General features: G+C 38.6%; 1 protein-coding gene across 1 annotated transcript in view; it reads right to left on the bottom strand.

Moving 5' to 3' along the window:
• The window catches only part of RSPO2 (R-spondin 2), a 141,968-nt gene that overhangs the window by 53,957 nt on the left and 65,367 nt on the right, over positions 1-22,644 (bottom strand). The window contains exon 2 of the mRNA XM_031439491.2: positions 15,630-15,818. Coding sequence (XP_031295351.1) covers positions 15,630-15,818 — 189 coding nt within the window. The remainder of the gene's footprint in view (positions 1-15,629; positions 15,819-22,644) is intronic.

Below are 22,644 nucleotides of genomic sequence, written 5' to 3'. Positions count from 1 at the left end.
AAAATCTGGGCTTTAGGTCCTTGTTCAGAAATACAAGACCCTACTTTATCCAACTTACATGCTTTTAAATTACTGTGCCTCCTCAAAAATGCAGTTCTACCAAAGGAGGACTGCCAGTGTTGGCTTAAGTAAAACTACTGTCCAAGTAAAACTATCCAAATGTAAACTGATGGGGCTGTCATTTGATGAGGGGGGCTTACTCTGAAACAGAGAAATGGGCTGAGTACCCGCCTTGGTCCTTCTGTGGTGCCTATACAGGCTCCATTACAACATTTCTGAAATTATATTCTAATTCAGTTCAACAGTTCATTCCAAACATTCTCCAAAAAATCAAGTATGTGCCAGGTATTGTACCATTTTATGAGAACATAAAATTATAATACCCATTTCATGTCCTAGAGGTGTGAAAGCCAAAGAGAAGGGCCATGAGGCACTTTCTGAGCATTGCAACATAACACATGTTGCAGGCATAGAAGCATGTGCTGGGTACATTAGAGGCAGAGAATACAGATCCGTTTCTCTTCTGCCATTACAACCTTCATCTATATTTATTTTTTTCTCAATCTCTGAATTCCTTGTTTCTAACACAGGGCCGGACACATGGTGGAGTTTTAGTGCTTGACAAGGGAACTAACATGAATGCCATTTAAAAACTCGATTCCTTTATATTTCAAAACTCATTTGAACACGTAACATAAGATTGCCTGCACATGCCCTGTAAATATCTTTCATACAAAAAGAATCCGCGGTTGCTGGTGAAGGACTACAAATCTTACTGGAGGAACAAACAGTCCAACACCTGAAAACAATTATAATACGAGAACGTACATATTGAAGTGTGGCAGATAACACGTGCTATGAAGCTGGAACCGCCACTGAGCAGGTTAGAGAGACGCCGGGGAGAGTGGAGTCCTGGGAGGGCGACTCCATCAGGAGTCGGTGGGGCTGGTTCACGTGGTACGGGACCGGCCCAGTGAAGAGGGGCTCGAATGAACTGGAGGTTCGATGGGGAGGATGGTTACTCAGGTTTAGACTGCTCTGGGTGGGCAGTTTCACCTCTTATTTTACTTAGTTTCAAAAAAGGTCAAATTTTAAATTATGTCTACTTTGTGTGGTTTTCAGTACTTCAGTAACATTCAAAGTTACTAAAGATGAAGCTCAGGTTCAGGGCTTGGTCTGACGAAGAGTGAGAGGCCCCCACAGACTCGAGCTCAAGACCAGCACGGTCTGGATGGTACCTGGTTGGTCCCCTCATTTCGACAGAGGAAAGCCCCGGGGGCCAGCATCATGAACACAGCTGGAGGCAGGGATGAGAAAGCAGAGTTCCTGCACTTCAGGACTGTCTGTTGCCAGGAAAGGCAGCTACACTGACGACTACACAGAGTGAGCTGGGGAGAGCATATTTTCAGGAAATTAAGCTTCCTGAAAGCAGGAAGGAAAAAAGCAGAGAGGCTCATACTCTTCGAGGTAAACGTCAGAAGAAAAGGAGTTAAGAACAATCAGAACCAACAGACTAGGTGGAGAAGAAGATGAACTGGGAGCAGAGAAAGAGCCACGTTCCCCGCTCTCCCCGCCCCAGCCCAGCCCCTCTTCCTGCGATGCCACTGCTCCCTCAGGGCCTTGGCACACCGAGAGGCTTTTATTCATCTCCCCAGCAAAATCTGGATGACTAAAACCATCTCTTATTTGAGTATCTCAGCATGACTAATCATATAAATGAAAAAATGAAAACTTTAAACTAAAAGCAAAAAAAAATCCAACCTTTGTTCAACCCAACTGTGAACATGTCATTCTCTGTAAGACAATCAATCATTGGAGAAAGAAGCAGTAAGGTAGAGAGGCCCTCAGACATGCACTGAGCCATCTACGTCTGTTATTTCTTGGTCACAGGGCTGTGGGCTTCAGGCTCCTCAGCACATGGTGAAAACCTGACAGCTTGCTGTTCCCCAGCTGCCTGTCATGTCTCCCCCCAACACCTCCCTCCAGAGGGTGGCAGACACACCCACGGGGGCCCTTAGTCTTCAGGTTGTAGCTGCAATGCTCCAAGAGCATCAGGTCAACCCCTGCAAAACCCTAGAGGTTTCTCAGCTTAGTGTACTGAAATTTAAACAGAAATTCAAGAGACCGGTTATTCCAAGACACTTGAAATTAGACTTTAAGCAATTTTTTTCCACATGCAAAGTATTAGGCTGTGCAACCTAATATGAGGTTTCTTGAAATTGTTTAAATATTTTTAGGCTTCTCTAACAACTTCAAATACTACTGTTTAACATTCCTTCTCAAAACTTGCAATGGTTTATAAATATCCCTAAATAAAATTTTTAAGCTTTATGTTACCCAAATCATGCCCTTCTGATGTGTACTATTGCAGTAATCCCATTAGAAGAACAGGAATTGATGAAAACTATGACCTAAAATCTAAAATTACATTTTTTTCCTAGTTACACACAGCTCATTAGAAGCTTCATTATACTTCATCCTAAAGAAAATGAAGGACAGATTTAAAGGTTTCAAGATTCAGTGTTACATACTTACAACTGAACTATTTGAGTGACGGTGTAGAAAAACTAGCATTAATCTCACAAAATTAACAGAAGATCCAGGGAAGAAGTCTGGGTAAAACCCACCTGAAGGGATTTAAGGCAAGATTGCCTTTATTAGTTAGGGGAGTTAGCGAAGAGTGAAATTCAGCTCTGTCAAGGGCAGAGCAGGATTTAGAACAAGAGCCAAAGGCAGGAAATAAGAACTGTGTTGAGAATATAGTGGCGTTTCAAATAGTACAGCGGTTAGCAGACTGAAGTTAGAATCTTGGCTCACTTACCGTTGTGTGACTCTGAACAAGTCAGGAAAGCTCTCTGTGCCTCAGTACCCTCATCTTTAAAAAAGAGGAAACGTCAGACCCTATCTCACAGAATAGTTGAGAGGAGTCAGGTTTAACAGAGGCAAAGATCCTAGCACGTTATCTGCTGTATAATTAGCGAACACAGAATGTGAGCTATTATGAGTGTGAAAATTTGCCACATAGGATAGTCCAAGATGGTGGGTGGAAGGTCAAATAAGATATCAGGACATTGTATGTGTACATGTATATATAATTAGTAAGTTTCAATTATGTATCATATGCAGTCATATAATAAATTTTAATTATATACATATGTGTATGTGTATATATATATTACTCAAATGAAATGCATTATCCAAGGACCACTATCGATAGTAAACATAGTAGCTTTACCCTTGTTTAGGTCACACACCTAAACAAACAAAATACAATCATTTGTTGCATACCTATGTGGAAAGTCATCTACTTCAGACATTCAGAATTAGGATTTAGGAAAACTGAGATCTAAATGTAATTTTGAATTTAGCGGGGGGAGTACCATATCCTCTCTGTGCCCTACTCCTTCACCATCACATAGGAAGGGAAAATCTCCGGCTGACCTGTATCATAGCATTGTTCAGAGTATCAAATTAAAGATGAGAACAAGAAGAAAAGGTTAAAAAGCACCACATAAAACTTGGATCACTCCCTAGAGCCAAATAAGCCTAACCTCCAACAGGTACCGCTTCAAGCATGCAGTGCGCCTTCCTACGCACTGTAAAGATGTGCAATGTGTGAAACGCACTAAAGAAGGCCTGTCATGGCCATTGAGTCAATGACCGCAGGGTTAGTAAAAATCCTGGTCTGGCAGTAATTTTAAACCCCAAATTGCTATTAGGTAGGATGAATGAATTCCATCCAGAACTGCATACATTGTTTTTCAGGTAACTATAGAAATCTGTTTTATATGCCAAAAGTGCCCTTTATTTCAAATTTGGAGGATATATATGCCATCAAAAATAACTGTTTTCTCCTGATTTTTTTTAACTCAAAGTGTTACAATGGTTCATTAAAAAAAAAAAAAAAACCCTCAGACTTGTAAAATACGTTGCTGGTAGCTTCACGGTAACATTTGACTATGTAGAAATTACATCTTACCACCCACACAAAGAAATCTGAAGACACATTGAGGCTTGTGTAAAATCATGTGGTCATATAATAAGGTACTATAAAAATGTTGGCTTCATTTCTCATATATTCTAGTGATGGATATTTGAAATCATTATCAAAACAACTGAAATTACGTTTGCTGGGAATACAAAGCTAGGTGTTCAAAGGGCTTTTTTTTTCTGCATTTAAAGGGGGTGAGAGAGAAGAACAATTACCTCATTATAAAGTAGGAAAGGAATGTGACAGCAATGAAAAAGTTTTAAAAATTATAAAGCAAATTAATATCTCATCAGATTTTAAATTCCTGCCAGTAGCTGATGGCTCATCTTGGTTACTTGTTACGCATTTCCTTTTCTGGTAACTTGTCGTTCTCTCAACATTAAGGTGGAACCAAAGCAGACTAATAAACTTCAGACCTGAGACTTAGTTGAATTTTTCCAAATGTTGGAAAATGTGGATCTCTCCACCCGTCTAAATGGAAAAGCATATGTAAGCTAATATATGCCTTGCCCTCCACTCAAACTCCATCCAAGGAAAACAAGGAGAATCTCTTAATCCCTTCACACTGCAAATAGGCTAGAGAAGGACACGGCAAACTTGTCCTGTAAAAGACCAGAGAGGGAGTATTCTGGGCTCTGTGAGCCATGCGGTCTCTGTCTAAACTCAACTCTGTTGTAGAACAAACGCAGACACAGACAATACATAGGTGATTAAGTGGGACTGTTTTCCAGTAAAAATTTCCAAGCCCTGAAATTTAGTTATCTTTACTGTGTGTCATAAAATATTATTCTTCTTTTGACTTTTTCTAACCAATTAAAAATCTGGAAGTTATTCTTTCTCAAGGGTCCTACCAAAAAGGTGACAAGCCAGATCTTGCCCATGGTTATAGTTTGCTGACTACGATACCTAGAGAATGATTGAAATCCATTGGGCACACTGGAGGGAAAAGGAAAAAAAGAAAAGGATTTTGTTAAAACGCCAAATGGTAGCATTTAAGCTTAGGAAGGCATAGTACTGTCTTATATACACCATCCAGCTCTGTACCTAAGGCAAAGCTCAAATGAATACGAGGATGCTGCAATTTAGTTATTTCAACACAGGGACAATGTTACTTCAATGTTTCCCCCACTATATTGATAAATCAAGAAGGATGACTTTATTGGTTAGCAATAGGTCAAAATTCCACCCTATTTTAATAAACTTTTAAATTGATTATGGCATTGACTTGTCAGTGAAGGGGTTGATTGAAGAGGGAAAAAAAGAGTAATTTTACAAAAACAATGTTTTTGGCTAACACCTGCACAATGTTTACAGCCAGTTCTATGGTCTGATGATGTCTTTACCCAGCCCTGTTTGTGAAGGTGGCCTTGTCATGTCTGCCCACCTCGTCTGATAAAAGTAGCTACAGTCTTCGCTGTGCCCTGTATTGGCAGCCAAGCCTCAGCTCACCAGTGGGCTTCTCAGAACCTCTGTCACCTGCTTTGTAAACAGGGATAATACTATCTTCCTCATAGGACTGCCAGGAACAGATGAAAGAATATACATGAAACACTTTTAAAAACTAAAGTGCAAAACAGCTGCCTTACTTACACAAAGGGAAACAGAGTGCAAGGTAGCATTTGCCTTTAACAGAACGATGCTTTCAAATTTGGGTCTATCCTGAAATAATAGGCTTTTTGAAGAGAGATACCAAATCCACAAGAAAATTCAATGTAAGCTTGAAAAAGTAAAAGCAGACTTTTAAATATCAGAGCAGACTTTAAACTTTCCAAATATCAGTATCCTAATTAAAACTTTAAAAATATTTTATAAGTAGTATGGAAAATCACATAGCCATGTTTACCACAGAGAAAATATCCATCCTAGCTCTTAGGACAGCTATTTGAGATAATCGGTCATCCAGATCAAATAGGATTAAAGAGTACACTTTGCGTTTTCTCTAGAGGGTTACCCAATACAATTAAAGCAGGGTCTGTCTTGCAACACTGTCATGCCATAGCACATCCAACACCTGCAGCATGAAGGTGAATAACCATTACTGATGGTGTTAATAATCACCCCGATCTGGCCTACATCTTAAATCCTTGGAGATTTAGGCATTCTGGTGCTCCAGATTACAATGATCAAACTAAGATGACTCTAGTACAGTCACACAAAGACCTCTGTGACTTTCAAACACACAAGTTAATCATGTCATTTCTTGCTTTAAAATCTTTCAAGGGCTTCCCTTCACTTCCAGAATCAGTTCAAAGCCCTGATTTTAAAACACATGATCCTTCTTGCCAGACATACCCATCTGCTACCTTTTACCCTAGCCGTGCTGAAGTTTCCTCAGAACTTCCCATAACCTCCCAGCACCCAGAAACCCATGACAAAAATTCTTCTCACACAGTCGTTAATAACTACGTTCTCCATAATCCCCCACTACATGGAGAGCCCGTGAAGAAAACAGAGCACATCCTACTCTGTTCAGTATTCACAGGGTATGGGTGCTTGACACAACAGATGATCATAGACGTATCTGCTGACTAACAAATTTAATGTTAGATCTCTTTCAGGTTAGAACAAACACTGAAACAGAGTCCACCCTCGATATTTTAATGCAAGAAGATGATTTTGTTACAAAGAAAAATGCTATAGATTATAAAAAGCGCCATTTCCAAATTAGTCACCAATTTATTATAAACTGCACTGAAGCTCTTATGTCTTTTTTTTTCTTCCATCTTTCTCTAAGAAACAGTACACATACTCTTTAATTGTAAACCGAGAAGAGATGAAGGTTGGAGGGAGAGACTGAACACTGCAGAAACTAAACTTAAAATACAAACTTACATAGAGATCAATATTAAAATGGTAACTGCCAACAGCAAATACTGCTCTCTTACTGTGATTTTTAAATAGATAGTCATGAGAATTATTAGAACTAAATGGCTGTTATTCCAGGGTGTGGTATGTAATTTGTCTAAGCTTACAAAGCCAGTTACTGCCAAAACTCAAATCAGGGCCCAAATTAGAGTTCCTTCTAATTCAGTGTTCTTTTAAAGAAGTGATTTACCACAAATTGATTTCTCTAGAAAATCTAATGTCTTGAAATCCTTAATGGGATTTCAAACACTTAAACTGACCACTTATTTTAAAAAATAGTCAAAGAAACGTGGAGATTTTTCTAATACACAGGTTTATAATTATGTATAATAGTTTTGTCTGCATCTTCTGGTTTATTTTTAAGGAAGAGTATAATGAAAAGAAGATTCCATTGGAGTCAGCATCTCAGACACTGAGGCCACCCTGCTCCTGACAAATTGTGTGACTTTGGGGAATCACTTCCTTCACAAGCCTCAACATGTTCATTTTGGGGAGCTGGGGGGAGAGGGAGAGAGGGAATAGAATCAGTTAGGTCTCTTCTAGATCTAAACATACAATTTTTAATTAGTTTAAGGGAAATTTCACATGTCTGACAGAGGCCTTGTAGGGTTCTGAACACACACACACACACACACACACACACACACACACAGGTTGATTAGCAAAAGTGTTAACTGAACAAAACATCCTCTATTCTAAAAACTATTTGAAATATACTATTATTTCCTTTCCTTGGCATGACGCAATATGCTGTTGCTTATTTTTATCTGAAATTTGTTTACAGAATGAAAAGATAGGAAATAGTTCACAGTATATTCAATTTAAATTAATAGCAAAGAATCACCTAGTTACCTCATCATCGATGCTCTCTCATTAAAAGAACGATGGAAAAGGGCTGTCGCTTGGGAAACAGTGGCCTCCCAGGGCGCTCCGCTATACCACCACCTTCCTAGATCACCATGGGTCGGAGTTGGGTTTTTAGTTCATCTGTTCCACAAATTTATAAAGTGATCCCTCTTTCAGACAAACTGGAAAGCATTCCAGGAGGCATGCAGCCCAGTCACAACGAGCGCGGGTTGTCAGCAGACACACATTTCTGTGTCAGCTCCACTACATGACTAGGAACACGCAATTTAACATCTCTAGGCCTCAGGTTACATGCTTCTGATAGTCATGTACCTATTTTGTAAGCGGTTGAAAGGATTTAGCCAGAAGGAAGTGCTACGTAAGTCTTCGTTATCACTAAAGCACTGGTGTCTTTCACAGAAGAGCAGCTCACATCACTGAGCTCTCCCTCTTACTCTCAGACACCCCAGCCACCTCGGACATTTCAGTCGTTCAATTCATATGTATTGAACACCTATTAGAGTGCCAAGCTCTGGACTAGCTGACCCCAGCCGATTAAGCTGTGGCCCTGGTGAGACCAAGCTTTTAGACACGATCCCATAAAACTAAAATCAACTGACAAACGTTTTACCCCAGTCATAGGGACGTCAAAATACAGCCAGCTCTCTTGCAGAGATGGCTCTTCTTGAGAATAAAGCATGAGAATCAAGAGGCTCAGCAGGTAATGACACCGCAATTATCTTCTGATAAGAGGGCCATCCGCAAGGTCCCTCTAAGGAACTATGCCTTAACTTTGTCAACTTCTGCCCAGGTCATTAACTGGCCAGAAGCAGCTCTTTCAATGTCAAGCCACTTTAGGACAATAAGCTTTCCCCAGCTGGAGTAACCTGTTAACCTTCTGCAGAATGGCCCACAGGGCAAGTTCCCTCTCTGGGGAAGAAACCAGCTCAAGAAAATACCCTGTCTTGGGGGAGGGTGTAGCTTAGTGGTAAAGCACATGCTTAGCATGTACAAGGTCCTGGGTTCAATCCCCAGAACCACCTCTCAAAATAAATAAATAAACCTAATTACCTCCCACCCACCCCCCAAAAAAGAAGAAAGAGAATACCCTGTCAAAGAGTGCCAATTAAAGGTGAAGACCTTACCCACCACCCAAAAAAATCAGATCTAAAACTTATTTAATAATGTGCTTTTTGTTATTTTGTTTTCTCCAGGAGAAGCAGAAAGGTATGGTTAAAGAAACACAGAAATTAGAGTAAGAGAATCCTGTATCCTATTCTGTTTCATCCTGTGTGTCTCTGGGTAGGTTTCTGAACCATTCTGAGCTTTTCTTTCCAATGGTAAAATGCAAATGTTTACCTACATCATAGGGTGAAATGTACATGTTTATCTGCATCGTAGGATTGTTAAGAGAATACTGGAACAGCCATTCCTACCCTGAGTTTGAGGAGAAGGGCTGGTGTGGAATAACAAAAAGCAGTCATTTCTGAAGGCATTCAGAATCCCAGAATGTTACAGTGATGATTACAGACTCTAGTTTTACAGATAAGGACATGAGGGCTCAGAATATAAGGCTCATCCAACAGCAAAAAGTAAGTTAGAACCCCTGACAGATCTCTGTCGCTGAGCCAGCTGTAGACAGAGCCATGAGAAGGCACCTCTGCCTAAGTGGTCGCCAGGATCCTGCTCTTCTGCGGATGAACACTCCCCTCCTCCTCCTGTCAAAGTATGGTCCAGAATAAAGGTTTACAGTGCTTCCACTCATGCGGAATCTCTATTTCAACCAGAATCTTGTCAGAACCTTTATCCCCAAAATCCAAACAATTAGATTCTAAGATATCAAGACACAATTATAAATTAGATACCGTATGTGCCAGGATGCATAAAGTGTTGGGAATCTTCCAGAATTAGGAAGAGGGAGTTATGAGAAAGCGAGGGAGGCAGAGAAGGGAGCCAGCAGAGGGGAGAGTCAGGAGCATCGGAAACCTGATCTGAAAGCCAGTGTAATCTACCCTGGTCCACTTAGAGTCCTTAAACATGATTACTGATTTTGATATTGATGATTAATGAGGGATGCAGGGAAGAACACACTTCTCCATGCTACCTTCATCTGCTTATAGGGTATTAAAATGTGTCTTTTACTACATGCAAAGCCTTCTAGTCCATCATTAGCAACAGGTGGAGACAAGGTTATTATTACACAGTAGCAGTGGTTCTCAGGAGTGAAGTCTGAACCAGCCACAGCAGCATTACCCAACAACTTTTTGGAAAGGTAAGTCGCAGGGCATTACTTCAGATCTACCAACTCAGAAACTCTAGGGGAGGTCCTAGCAACCAGTTTTTGCAGATGACTTTGATGCATAAACAAAATGGGAAAAATCTCTTCCCTCTTGCAACTTACATTCTAGTGGAAGAGGTAAATAAAACAGGTAAGTAAAATACACATTATGTTTGTTACCCCTAAGTGCTAAGGAAAGGAAGGAAGAAAGGAATGAGTGAAGGAGGGAGGAAAGGGGGATGGGAATAGCTTTGTGGTAGAGTATGTGCCTAGCAAGCACAAGGTCCTGGGTTTAATCCCCAGTGTCTCCATTAAAAAAAATAAATAGAATCTAACTATGTCCCCCCCCAAAAAATATACAGTGTTGTATGTCAATTATATCTCAACAAAACTAGAAGAAAAAAAGAAAAGAATGTTTTTTTTTTTTGAAAGAGGGAGGAAAGAAAGGGAGGGATAAAGAACAGAAGGAGGAAAGAAACTCTTAGAATAGGGAAGGTTAAAATTTATACAGATTGATCAGGGAAGGTCTAATGAGGATACAGCTGTTCCAATTTTTTTTTAACCAAGATTGATCTTTCTGCCTTCATTGCTGATTCACCTCTAGCCCATTTCCGTGCTGCTAAAAAATATATATTTCCAAAACCCATAAACTTATCATTCCCTTACTTATAATGTTCCGTTGACTACTCGTGGCTTTCAGGATGTTTCCACTACCTAAACTTAGCACATAAGGCCTGCAAAGATCTAGTCCCCACCAGCCTACCAGCATCATTTCTGGTTTTACAGTGGAACTGTACTCAATCACCTTAATTTTACTTCACAATGGATCATTTTTCGTGTGTGTCTCCATATCTTTCCATGTGTTTTTCCCCCCATAATACTTAGTCCTAAGAATTCTGAAAACACCCAGTCTTTGCAAGTGGCATCTCCTTCACAGCCGAAATCCACCCTAACCATGAGAAAGTGTATTTTACTAAGTTGGTTGGTAACTCTCTCCACACAAATAGAAACACCATAACCTACTCTGCACACTTACTTGTAAAATAAAATGAGTAAAAGTACATCTGATAGCATAGTTGGCACCGAATGGAAGCTAAATAATTAGCAGCCTTTACCACATAACACACTGTATTAACTATGTGTCTTTCCACTAGGCCAGCTCTCTCAACTTGAACACTATTGACATTTCAGGTCAGATAATTCTTTGCTGCAGGAGGCTGTCCTGTGCATTGCAGAACATTGAGCAGTACCCACGGCTTTTATCCACTAGATACCAGTGCACCCCTCCACTTGTAATAACCAAAATGTCTCCAAACACAACTAAAATGTTCCCTTAATGGGCAAGGTCACCCCTGGTAGAGAATCACTGCACTACGCCATAAGCACCTCAAGGGCAGAAACTAATTATTACTCAATTATTATATCTCCAAGTATCTTAACACAAAGCCAACACATAGTAGATGTTCAATAAATGTCTATCAATAAGACACCCCACTTCTGCCATGCAGCACCGTAGATTAATTTTACCTATTTTTGAAAAGTATGTAAATGTATATGTTATTTTTATAGCTTCCTTCATTCAGTGTTCTGTTGTGAGAGTCATCTATGTTGCTGCTTGCTGCAGGAGTTCATTCATCTCTACTTCTGTATATACTTTTTTAGATATTCTATTGATCTGACATTTGGGTTGTTTCTGTTTTGTAGCTAATCTGACAAGTGTTGTCGTGAATAGTCTTTTATATGGTTCTGGTTACAAGTCAGGAGAGCAGTTTTTGAAGAAGGAGAAAGAGGAGTGATTGGGAAGGACACAATGAGGGTTCCTGGGGCACCACTAACATTCTTTCTCGAGTGGTGGTTACACATGAGTGTCCACTTTGTCATAATTCATTGAATACTCCACTTATGATCTGTGAACATATAATTCTGTTTCATACTTCATTTGAAGTTTACTTATATTACTAAGAACGAAACAGTTGTGCAAACAGAGGGGGTAAAAAAGGCCAGGGGTTCTGACAAATATCCTACAATGCAAATATACATGTAAAAAATAAACGTTTGCCTTCATTTGTATCAAAGAAAAGCATATTACAACAAAAAAAAATGCATTTTTACACTTTTTGTCAGTAATACTCAGGGTTGCTGAGATTCAAGGGAAAATGTCTATGAGTAAAGATGTGAAAGGGTACAATTTCCTTAAAATCTTTAAAATGTGTATTATGATTACATATCAACTATATCTCAGTAAAGCTTGGAAAATATGGCATGTTCAAAAGCTTATATTATAAAGTATAAAACAGAAAAAAACGCACATGAGCAAAAGAATCTATATCTAAGGAAATTCTTCATATAAGTTCTCGTAGTGGCGAAAAACTATAAGCAAATTTTCAATAGAGAATTAGCTAGATACAGTATATCCATTCAGTAGAATGCATGCAGTCATATTTAATGACCTGAAAAATGTTCATAACTTATTACGTTAAAAAAAACAAATTACAAAACACAATAGTGACATATTTGTAAGGAGAGACATAAATACGCACAGAAGCAAAATGTCAAGAGTAGGAGTTAAAATGTTGACTTTTGTTCTCTCCAAGTAGTGTTTATCTTTATTTTTGATTTTATTTTTGAAAGGTCTATGTACTTTCTAAGCTTTCTGCAGAAACATGTGTAATAATTTTCAGAATTAAGCTTTTTCATGTAAATGAGTGTCAGTGAACGCAAAAGAAAACATGAGCGAAGTCTCACTAACAGTATCGGAGACAGTGGCAGCTCTTAGTGTCTCAGGGTACATTTTCTCCCCACAGTGTGCCTCAAATGATTGTTGAGTTTTATACCCATGTTTGGGTTTTATAAGCTCCACACTGTATGGACCAAGAAGCCAACCTTAGTCAACACTTCATGGAGTGAGTGTTCCTTTGGAAGAAAGGTATTTCTTTACAGTGGAATCTTAGCCTTGTGATTAGGAAACAGATGAGCAAGTTTCACTCATAGGATATTTTAAAGCTACTGTTGCTTGAAGTATAATCTTCTCTACTGTCTAGCAATAATCTCTTAAAACAAAAAGTGGGATTTATTTCAAATTCTAAGGTTGTGACAGCTTTTCCGGTTTAAATCTGTCTCATCCTCTGAAGAGAATACAAGTAACAATGCACTATATGCAAAGCATCTATGAAAAAAAGCAAATATCACTAAGAACAAACCACGATCATCCAAAGTCATATACTGAGACTTCAGAAATAATTTTCCACTTTCACTTTGCTTCACAGGAGCCTTGTTCTAGGAAGCACTTCCCGCTTAGACCAGATAAGTAATGATTTTGAGGTCAGTAAATTGCAACATTGATTGCATTCACTTACAATAAACATAAGCATAGCAAACCCATTTTCACGTGTAGATTCTCTTTCCAAGGCTGACTTACAGTCACTGCTGTCCTCTCCATTTCTGAGAAAAGGGATCAACTTAGCCAAAATGTGTATGTTAACCCCTGCCTCAGAGCACCTCTCTAAGGACGACCCTGTTGATACGCTGTGAGGTGTGGCTGAATCATCATCCATTCCAGTTTGCCCAGGACAGTCCTGGTTTACACCCAATGTGCCCGCATAGTTATTAATAGCAGCCTCTTTCAATTCCCAATGTCTCAGGTGGAATAAATACCTTATACGGTCACCCTACTGTCTGTACACAGGGAATAGAACGCTAGGCAAAGAACTTTGAATAAATGCCTGGAGCCATCTACACTCTTGTCTCATCTTCCTTGTGCACTGATTAGTCTGGAATAAAAACCACAATATTCCTGGACTTAAATCCCACCTCCCCTTGCCATAGGTGGTCTAAAGCAATCTGAACAGGAATCCACTTCAAGATGGACCCATCCTCCTATGGGAGTTCAAAAGCCACGAGAGACATATTACTAGGTAACTCAAGTCATATGCCTTAAGGTACGTATTTCAAAAAATCAGTTAATCTGTTGATACTTTGGAGGAGTTGTGTCTCTCTAGTTGTTAATCCAACAATTCCATGAAATGAAGTACATACAAATTTCCTCTAACTCTATTTATTTCTATCATTTATTTGTGCTAAGGATAAAATTATTCACCCAGGCACCTTAGCTAGAAACCTTAGGATCAAAGTTGATTCTCTCTCCACAAGTCTCATTGATTCTGTTTTCAGTCTCTGGGATTCATTACCCACAAATCTTTCATCAGAACATGATTTCCCACCTGCAGGTGCTACCGGAGCCTTCCTCTACTTTCTATCCTTCTCCAGCTCATCTCCTGAACTTCTGCAAGAATTATCTTCATTAAAGCCACTGCCTGCTCAAAACCCTCAGATAATACCCAGACTTCTTAACATGGCACTCAAGACCTTTATGATTTGCACTCAAGCCTCCCTTTTCATTCTCAATTCCAACCACACCTCACAGTAAGCACATACTACCTCAATGGTCCTCCTCCAGGAATGGTACTGCTCCCCTGGGAGGTGTTTAGAAATGTTTAGGGACATTTTTTCTTGTCACAGATATTTGGGGGAAACAAAGAATATTTAACAATCAGGAACTAAGAACATTAAAATGTCCAGCAATGTCAGAAAAGTTGCCTTGCCAAGAGTACCCCCAAATGAGACTTATGGTTTCCCCAATATATTATTTTTACAAACATGTGGTTCCTTCTCTCTAGAATCTATTTAATCTCCCTCTGTTAGTCCTGCTTCCTTCCAAAATAACACTGTTCTTGGATGATAAAATTCAAACTCTCCTTATCTCAGGATCTCAGCTGATTTAATAGTCATGCACACAGTGTGTTAATTGAAGGTAATTGTCACACCCACAACACACTGATTGCCTGCTGATCTAGCACTTAGTGTATTGAATTATGATTAAACTTCCTACCCATCTGTCATTTCACTCCACGTTCCCCTTTTCCTTATCCCTCCTATGCCCTAAAATTTGAGCTCCTTTAAAAAAGGGATGTTCTTCTGGGATCTCATTCATTTTTTAAAACTCTAATTTCTATTGTTTACCTGGAAGTTGACAGTCATTCTGTGATTTTTGGATTAAAAGATGAAAAATTGTACTTGCATTCCAATGTATAGATTGCCATTCTTTAATAACCTTTTTTGTGGTTGTCAAACTCAGGATACTCTGAAGTAAACTAAATAGTTTAGTTACATCTTTTATCAGTAATGGTGCTTTACAGAACTAAAATGTATGTATTAAATTACAGATTAGATTAATTCAGGTATTATAAATTCAAATGTAAGAGGAAAAAGAAGTTGCAGGCATTATTGGAAACTGGAGAGGATGTTCCTAGTGTAAAGGTATTTAAAATTCCTTTTTCTTTTTTTTGGTAAGTGCTGAGCAAATTTGCCCTACAAATATCTGCCTCACATGCTTGTGTTTGAGATACATGTTACTTAAAAAAAAATACTGAGGTAATCTTAAAAAAAAAAAGTGTGTGCACAATATACTTCTATACAAAAGATAAAGCAGAAGTGTTCTTATCCCACCCCACTCCTTTTTTTTTTAAGTTGAAGCTTAAACTATTTCTGTAGCATATTAAAAATACACTTTTTTCAAGTCCAAAATTTCAACTTAACTTCCCCTAAGTTGCATCAACAGTAAAAGAGGTTGGACAAAAGTCAACTGCTCACGTGCACATCTGTTCATGTCTGGGGCTCGGTGTCCGTAGTACCCGGTTGGGCAGGAATGCAGGCACTCTCCATACTGGCGCATGCCTTCTCTTCGAAGAAAGAAAAATAACTTCTGTTGACATCGGCTGCACCCATTGTCCTTTGAGCAAGACAAGCAACCTTTGCAAATGGGATTTGATACGTAACTAGCTGTAAAAGAAAAAAACAAACCAAAAAAACCCATGTTTAAATATGAATACAACTAGACTTCTGATCAATGCAAAAAGCTTAGAAGACACGTGTCTCTTGTCTTTTTACCTTAATCACATAGAAATGTAAAACAAAATAACCTTTAATTAATCATTAATACACAACCAAACTTAGAAACAAAGAGGAAATTTAGAGGCAGAGTTGAGGCTTGGGAGATGTTAGACCAGAGAGAAGCAGACTTCACGGCAGGGTCTTGAATCCAGACCAAGACATATGCACATAGACTCACTTTGCTTTACACCTAAAACTAACACATTATTATAGATCAATGATACCTCAAAATAAAAAAGAAAGAAAGGCAATAAGCATGTAAAGAGCTGACACTTGTCTCTATGTAGACTGGAGTCATGAGGGCTGTTTATCCACAAAGCAGGTACGAGAAGCCCCCGCTCCAACCGGCCAGAGAAGAGGTTTGCCACTCTGGAATAAGCACATAGAGGGACTGAGCACAGGAGAGAAAATGCAAGCCATGAGAAATAACTACCCGACATCTGCGAGACATCCAAGTGTGAGCTCCAAATCCAAATCATCAATGTAGCATCGGGTCCCTGAGTCAAGAGCTTAACATAAAAAATCTTACCCAGATCCAGGAAAACCCACAAAGAAAAAAAAAATGTAAAATGACCCTATAGAAATTTTCTACAGTCCTGAGACCTGGGACTTCGATGGAAAACCACCTTAACATCAAGATAAACAAATCACATGTGTGAGCAAACCTCTATGAGGAAGAGTCAGTCTGAGTAAGAGACTTCATACCTAGACAATCGGAAAGAACAGAACAATCTGAAGGTGACTTTAAAATGAGTTTCTCTAGAGTATTTGAAGAGGTAAAATGACTAGAAATCACGTGGGAAGAAGCAAGATCATAAAATGTGCAATTAGAAAAATTACAATTCTAAAACTGAAAAAGTTTCTATGGACAAGCTGGATGGTAGACCGAAGAGAGGGACTTAACTAGAAAACAGGTTTAAAAAACTGTAGCACAAAATAAGATAACAATATTAAAGCGGTAAGAAGCATGTGAGAAAAAATGAAGAAGTTCCAATACATGATTATTAGGAGTTACAGAACCAGAAGAGAATGAGTAAGACATAATAACTCAAAGAGATCATGGATAGTTTCTAGATTTAAAGAAAAACATGAATTCTTAGATAATAAAGAAAAATCACAAATCTGAGCAGACCCATTAAAAACAAGTCTGCAGATGAACACAGCATATTTACACTGGAGAATGAATTCAAACCAGAGAGAAACAGCAGATTACCTACAAAGGAGTGAAAATTTGACTTTTAGCAGACAGTTAGTAGTGGAATATTATCTTCAATAAGCTGAGGAAAGATTATCAAACTACAACTCAATAAGCAATTAAATGATTGTTTAAGGATGAGGGCAAAACTTGTGTTTGCCAGGGGGGAGAGGGGTGGGAAAGGACAAACTGGGAGTTCGAAATTTGTAAATACTGACAGGCATATGTAGAATAGATAAACAAGATTATACTGTATAGCACAGGGAAATATATACAAGATCTTGTGGTAGCTCACAGTGAAAAAGAATGTGACAATGAATATATGTATGTTCACGTATAACTGAAAAACTGTGCTCTACACTGGAAATTGACACAACATTGTAAACTGACTATAAATCAATTTAAAAAAATGTTAATTAAAAAAAAGGATGAGGGCAAAATAAAGATATTTTCAGGTAAAATAAGGGCAAGGAACTTACTAATCAAAAACACTCACTGAAAGAATAAACTATATATATTGGGGAAAAGAAGATGGGACCCAGAAGGAAGTAGACTATAATAAGCATAGGGATCAAGCCAATGGAGAAGTATGTCGGTACATCTACAAAAACATTGATTTTAAAAATAATGATTAATTTCCAGGCTTTAAAAATAATATATATTTTATATCCAATGGCAATAAATAACATGGAAGACTTGAGGTGAGAAGGGGAGCTGAAGTCAAAGCATCTCAAGTGTCCGTATTATAGGTGAGGAAGACCAAAATAAATTCAACTTTGTTAGGTTAAACACACCTGCTAAAACTCTAGGAGCAACTACCAAAAAAACAGTGGTACATAATCTAAGCCAGTGACGGCCACATACAGATGTAACAAATACATAAAACATGAGTAGGAGGTAACAATCCAAATGTCCCGTGAACAGGAGAATGAAATGGTATATTTGTACTACGGATGCAAATGATAAAATGGGTTAAATGACTGATAAACACACACAAACATGTGAAGCAACTATACATTATGTTGAGCAACAGAAGCCAGGCCCACACCCAAAATACAAGCATGGTCTGTGTGATCCTATTTATACTGACATCAAGGACGTGCAGAGCTCATCTACAGTGATAGACGTCAGAACACTCAGTGTCTTTGAGGGCTGGGGACTGATTGGGACACAGTGGACTCTTTGGCAAGCATATCAGTTTCCTAGGACTGACTAATTAATTACCACAGCATGGCGGCTTCAACAACAAGAGTTTGTTCTTTCAGTTTTGGAGACTAGCAGTGTGAAACTGAGGTGTCAGCAGAGCCACGCTTCTTGTGAAGGCCCTACAGAAGAACCCCTCCTTGCCTCTTCAGGTGGCCCCAACGCTCCCTGGCTTATGTCAGTGTAACTCCAACCTCTGCCTCCATCGTCACGTGGCCTTCTCTGTGCACGTCTGCGTGTCCTCTTCTGTTTCTTATAAAGTTACTCATTGGACTTAGGGCCCACCTTAATCCATTATGATTTCATATCCATTCTTACCTTAAGTACATTTGCAAAGCCCCCTTTTCAAAATAAGGTCACATTCTGAGTTTCCAGGTGATCATGAATTCGGGGAGGAAGGGGCACTATTTTGCCCACTGTAGGATATGATGGAAATGTTCTAATTGTGATTGGATATTGGCCACACAAATGTATATATTTTCCAAACTGTGCATTTAGGACCTGTGCATTTTTTATAAATAATGTGCATAATTTATAAGTGAATTATCTCAATTTTTTAAAGAAAAAAAAAAGGATAGGCCATAGACTAGCTTCAGGATAAAGTAGTTACTTATAATCACATTTCTTTTTTTAGATTTATAAACTATATCAGATGCTCACCTGTAAGATATTCTTTAAATTTTTTTTGACAATAGAAATATCGTATTGGAGGGACAAGGGGGATAATAAACTAAGTAAATGCTGAAACAGAATCTGAAAATTGATGTATCAACCTTAAGAAGTTCACTACAGCTAGTGATAAATAAGGTAATTTAAAAGAAAACAAAGTCTGTTTTTAGCCCTAGTACAAAATTCAGAAATTATACAATCTGAAATTCCAGAATAATGTCTAAAATATGAAAAATTCATGTAACTTTTACTTATCCTTATACCAAACACGGCCATAAACAAGATTAATAAGGACACACTAACTACATTTTATTGGGTTAACCCACAGAAGAAAGAAATAAGAGAAGGAATAGAAACTTCATCAATTATTAAAACTTTTAGCTTTGAGATGACATCCCATTTGCCTTACATATAATCTTTATTGCATGTAAAACTAATACAAAGCAGTAAGTATTCAGACTAGCATCTCTACCACAAGGCACACTGTGTACCACCCCTTCCTCCCTTTCTTTGCTTATGATTCAAAAGCCAATATATTTACAGCCACTTGTAGCAGATCTACATTAGGTTTCAATTCCACAACATGCTCTCCCCACTTTTCCTGGGCTCCCTGATTTGTTCTTATAGCCTATCTTCCAGAGAGATTCTAAAACAAGGGCTTAGTCTAACCTTTCAGAAAACGGGCCAAAGAAGAACCAAGACGGGACCAGAAATCAGGGCCAAGATAACCCTTTGAAATGGCCATTAAGATCTACTTCTTCCCACCTGTTCCAGGACTTCGTTCTCTCAACTGCTGAACTGCTCTTATCTACATAATGAGTCTATTTTATGGACTTTCTCTTGCTTGCAAATTTATCTATCCTTCCCAATTTTCTAATTTATTACCTTTTTTTTCCTTAAACCTGCAATTGTGAAGCAAGAAACAATTCAGATGAAAAATCACCGCCTCAGATATAATAATTCCTAATAAAATTTTGGCAAACTTTCCAGACATCCCTTATATACATATGCATATACAATATTTATAATATGTAATTTGTATTTTTCATAACTGATCATACTTTTTATACACCATATCATAACTTGCCCAGTTTCAATCAAGTTGTGAGCATCTTCGAAGATCATTGAACCAGACCAGTATCACTCATATTTCTTGGAAATGTCAGTGTTATCTGCAGCCTCTACTTTCCACCACCACCCAATTATCCTCAACACTACTTTTACAAAGACTTCAGTGAGTTTACAGATGCCTAGCTGAAGACCCCATTCTCAGTTTCTGGTCCTCACAACTCCTATAGCTAGGTCATTACTGACAGTTTTCTTCCTCTTCTAGCTTCCATGATCATTTCTCCTCTTCGAGACTTAATTTCAACTCTCACTCTTGTGATTTCTACTCATCTCCTCATAAGTCAGGCATTTATTACCTCTCACCTAGTGCCCTGACCACCTCTCTCTGCTTCTCTCTACATTCTATTGTTGGGGTCAGTTTTTCTGCTTTTATTTTCATCATAGGGTTTCTGTTATGCCTCACTCTCATGAAATAACTATGATTTATAAAGCATGTTCACATAGCCGACTGGAAATAAGCCTCTACTATTGACAGCTTCCCTCGCTGCCTTCTGAAGAGGTTTCATTCTGATATTTTGTCATTGGTGCCCTGAGCAGGATGTAAGGCATGAGTATGTCACTTTCAAAAACTGGGATACAGATCAACCTCTGTATAAGGAAGAGGTAAAAACCAAGAGTGGGTGGGTAGGGTGCAGAAAGCTGGGTGAGACCAGAACCAGGAAGGTTCAGAAGCTGTACGATGGATGAAATGGCTTGGGCAGAGGAGGTGGTGACCGGGGAGACCCCAACTCATTTTCATTTCCAGGGTTGTCTAAGAACATAACCCACCTGAAACACAAAGACCCTTAGGCATGGTATTTGAGAAGCAATTTATGACTCTTATTAAAGAAAAAGGCCTTAAGGAGGAGCAACCAGGAGACTAAGGCGAGGGCTGGAGCTGCATCAAAGGCACCCCCACACAGCAGAGCCCTCTCAGCAAGTCTGAGAGCGGCTCACTGGCCACCTTCTGCTCTCTAACTTAACTGCAAATTTGAAAAGGCAATATCAAGGTTATCCAAATCCCAAATTTAGTTTCACAAGTAAAAAGAGAATTGGGAAGATTTATGTACAGAGGAGAATGCTTTAAGGAGAAGGCTGTCTCTACCACAGACATCACAAAGTAGAGCTGAAGCTACACTTGATTTCAGTTCCGAAGTTAAACCAAGAGCACTTTCTCACTATAAATCACACCCCGTAGTAAGAAGCATGGAGAAGAGAGAATTACAGAGCTAAGCGAATTATCATAAATTAAAGGCTTTTTGTTTTCTTTCTTGTTCTTATGTATCAGAAGCCAACTTTCATCTTGACCACAAGGGTTTCAAAGGCAACAAATTGTACTCTACACTTTTTGAAAGGTTGTTCTTGAAATCATTAAAAGCATTGCTTTATTTACTTGAACTTTGACTGACTTAATGAAAATGAATTAGGGAATACTTACCTGAGTCTATATCTTAAGATATCTTTGTAACACTACATAGGAGGAATTCTCTTAAAACAAAAGTGATGTGAGCCACACCCAACCTAAGTGCTCTCTCTTCCCTTCCCTCAGTCTGCAGCAGTGCTCTTCAATGCTCAAGGGCAAGAACACATGTAATTTTTGCAATTTGAAGCTCCATGCCCCAAACCTCAAAAAGACTTTTCGGTTTAATTAACCATTGTCCAGTGTCAACTATTCCAGTCACCTCTGTGTTGTAAATCAACAATTTAATTCAACAAGAACTTCTTTACCCATTATATGGTGACTATACCAATCTCTGTATCTAAAGCCAAGCAAAAATAGACTTTTAAACATGACTACAGCAATTAATTTTGTCAGGATCTTTAGTCAGAAATGGCTCTCCCTATTTCTATGAGATTTAATTCAAGTGTGCAGGTGAATAAACAGATCTTCTTAATTCCCAGCTTTGATGACCATGTTTATTTGCTCTCTCTGTAAGCTTCAACTTTTCCAACCCCAAGGCCTGCTGAGATCCACAACCGCATCATTCCAACCAAAACACTTCTCTAAATCTAGACCCACCCAAAATACTAAAGATGAAATATATCACACAAGACATTAAAAATCCTCAAAAAGGTGTTAGACAGTGATATTAACACAAATCCACACGTATCTCCATGACAGGGAAAGGGATGTGGGTAGGGAAAATAAAAATCATGAGGCAGAAACCAGGTAATAATTCCTAAATCACTGATACATATACTGAGGGGGGGAAAGAGTAAAACTCCTTGCTCTTAATTCTAATTATCTGACTTGTGTTCCCCTTAAATTGCAAAGTTTGGTTTTATGAATCCTGGTATTTTCAGTCTGATCCTTTGTTAAATTAAATCCAGTTAGTCACATTTTACCCCATAGAACATGTTATGTAGGTGTTGAATACCCATCTGTTTCTAATGTAGTCCTAAAACTTTTAAAAAGTGCTCCCCTGTTTCTGGAGTCAGCCCTGCCAAAAAGAAGAAATCTAAATTCCTTCAAGGTGAAGGCACCCATTCCTGACAAGGGGTACAGACTTCTAATTCTGAAAATAATAGGACTGAACAGTG

This window comes from Camelus dromedarius, chromosome 20 (genome assembly GCF_036321535.1).
Source record: "Camelus dromedarius isolate mCamDro1 chromosome 20, mCamDro1.pat, whole genome shotgun sequence".
NCBI lineage: Eukaryota > Metazoa > Chordata > Mammalia > Artiodactyla > Camelidae > Camelus > Camelus dromedarius.
The sequence above is the reverse complement of the archived record's forward strand: the minus strand, read 5'-3'. Positions and strand labels throughout refer to the sequence as shown.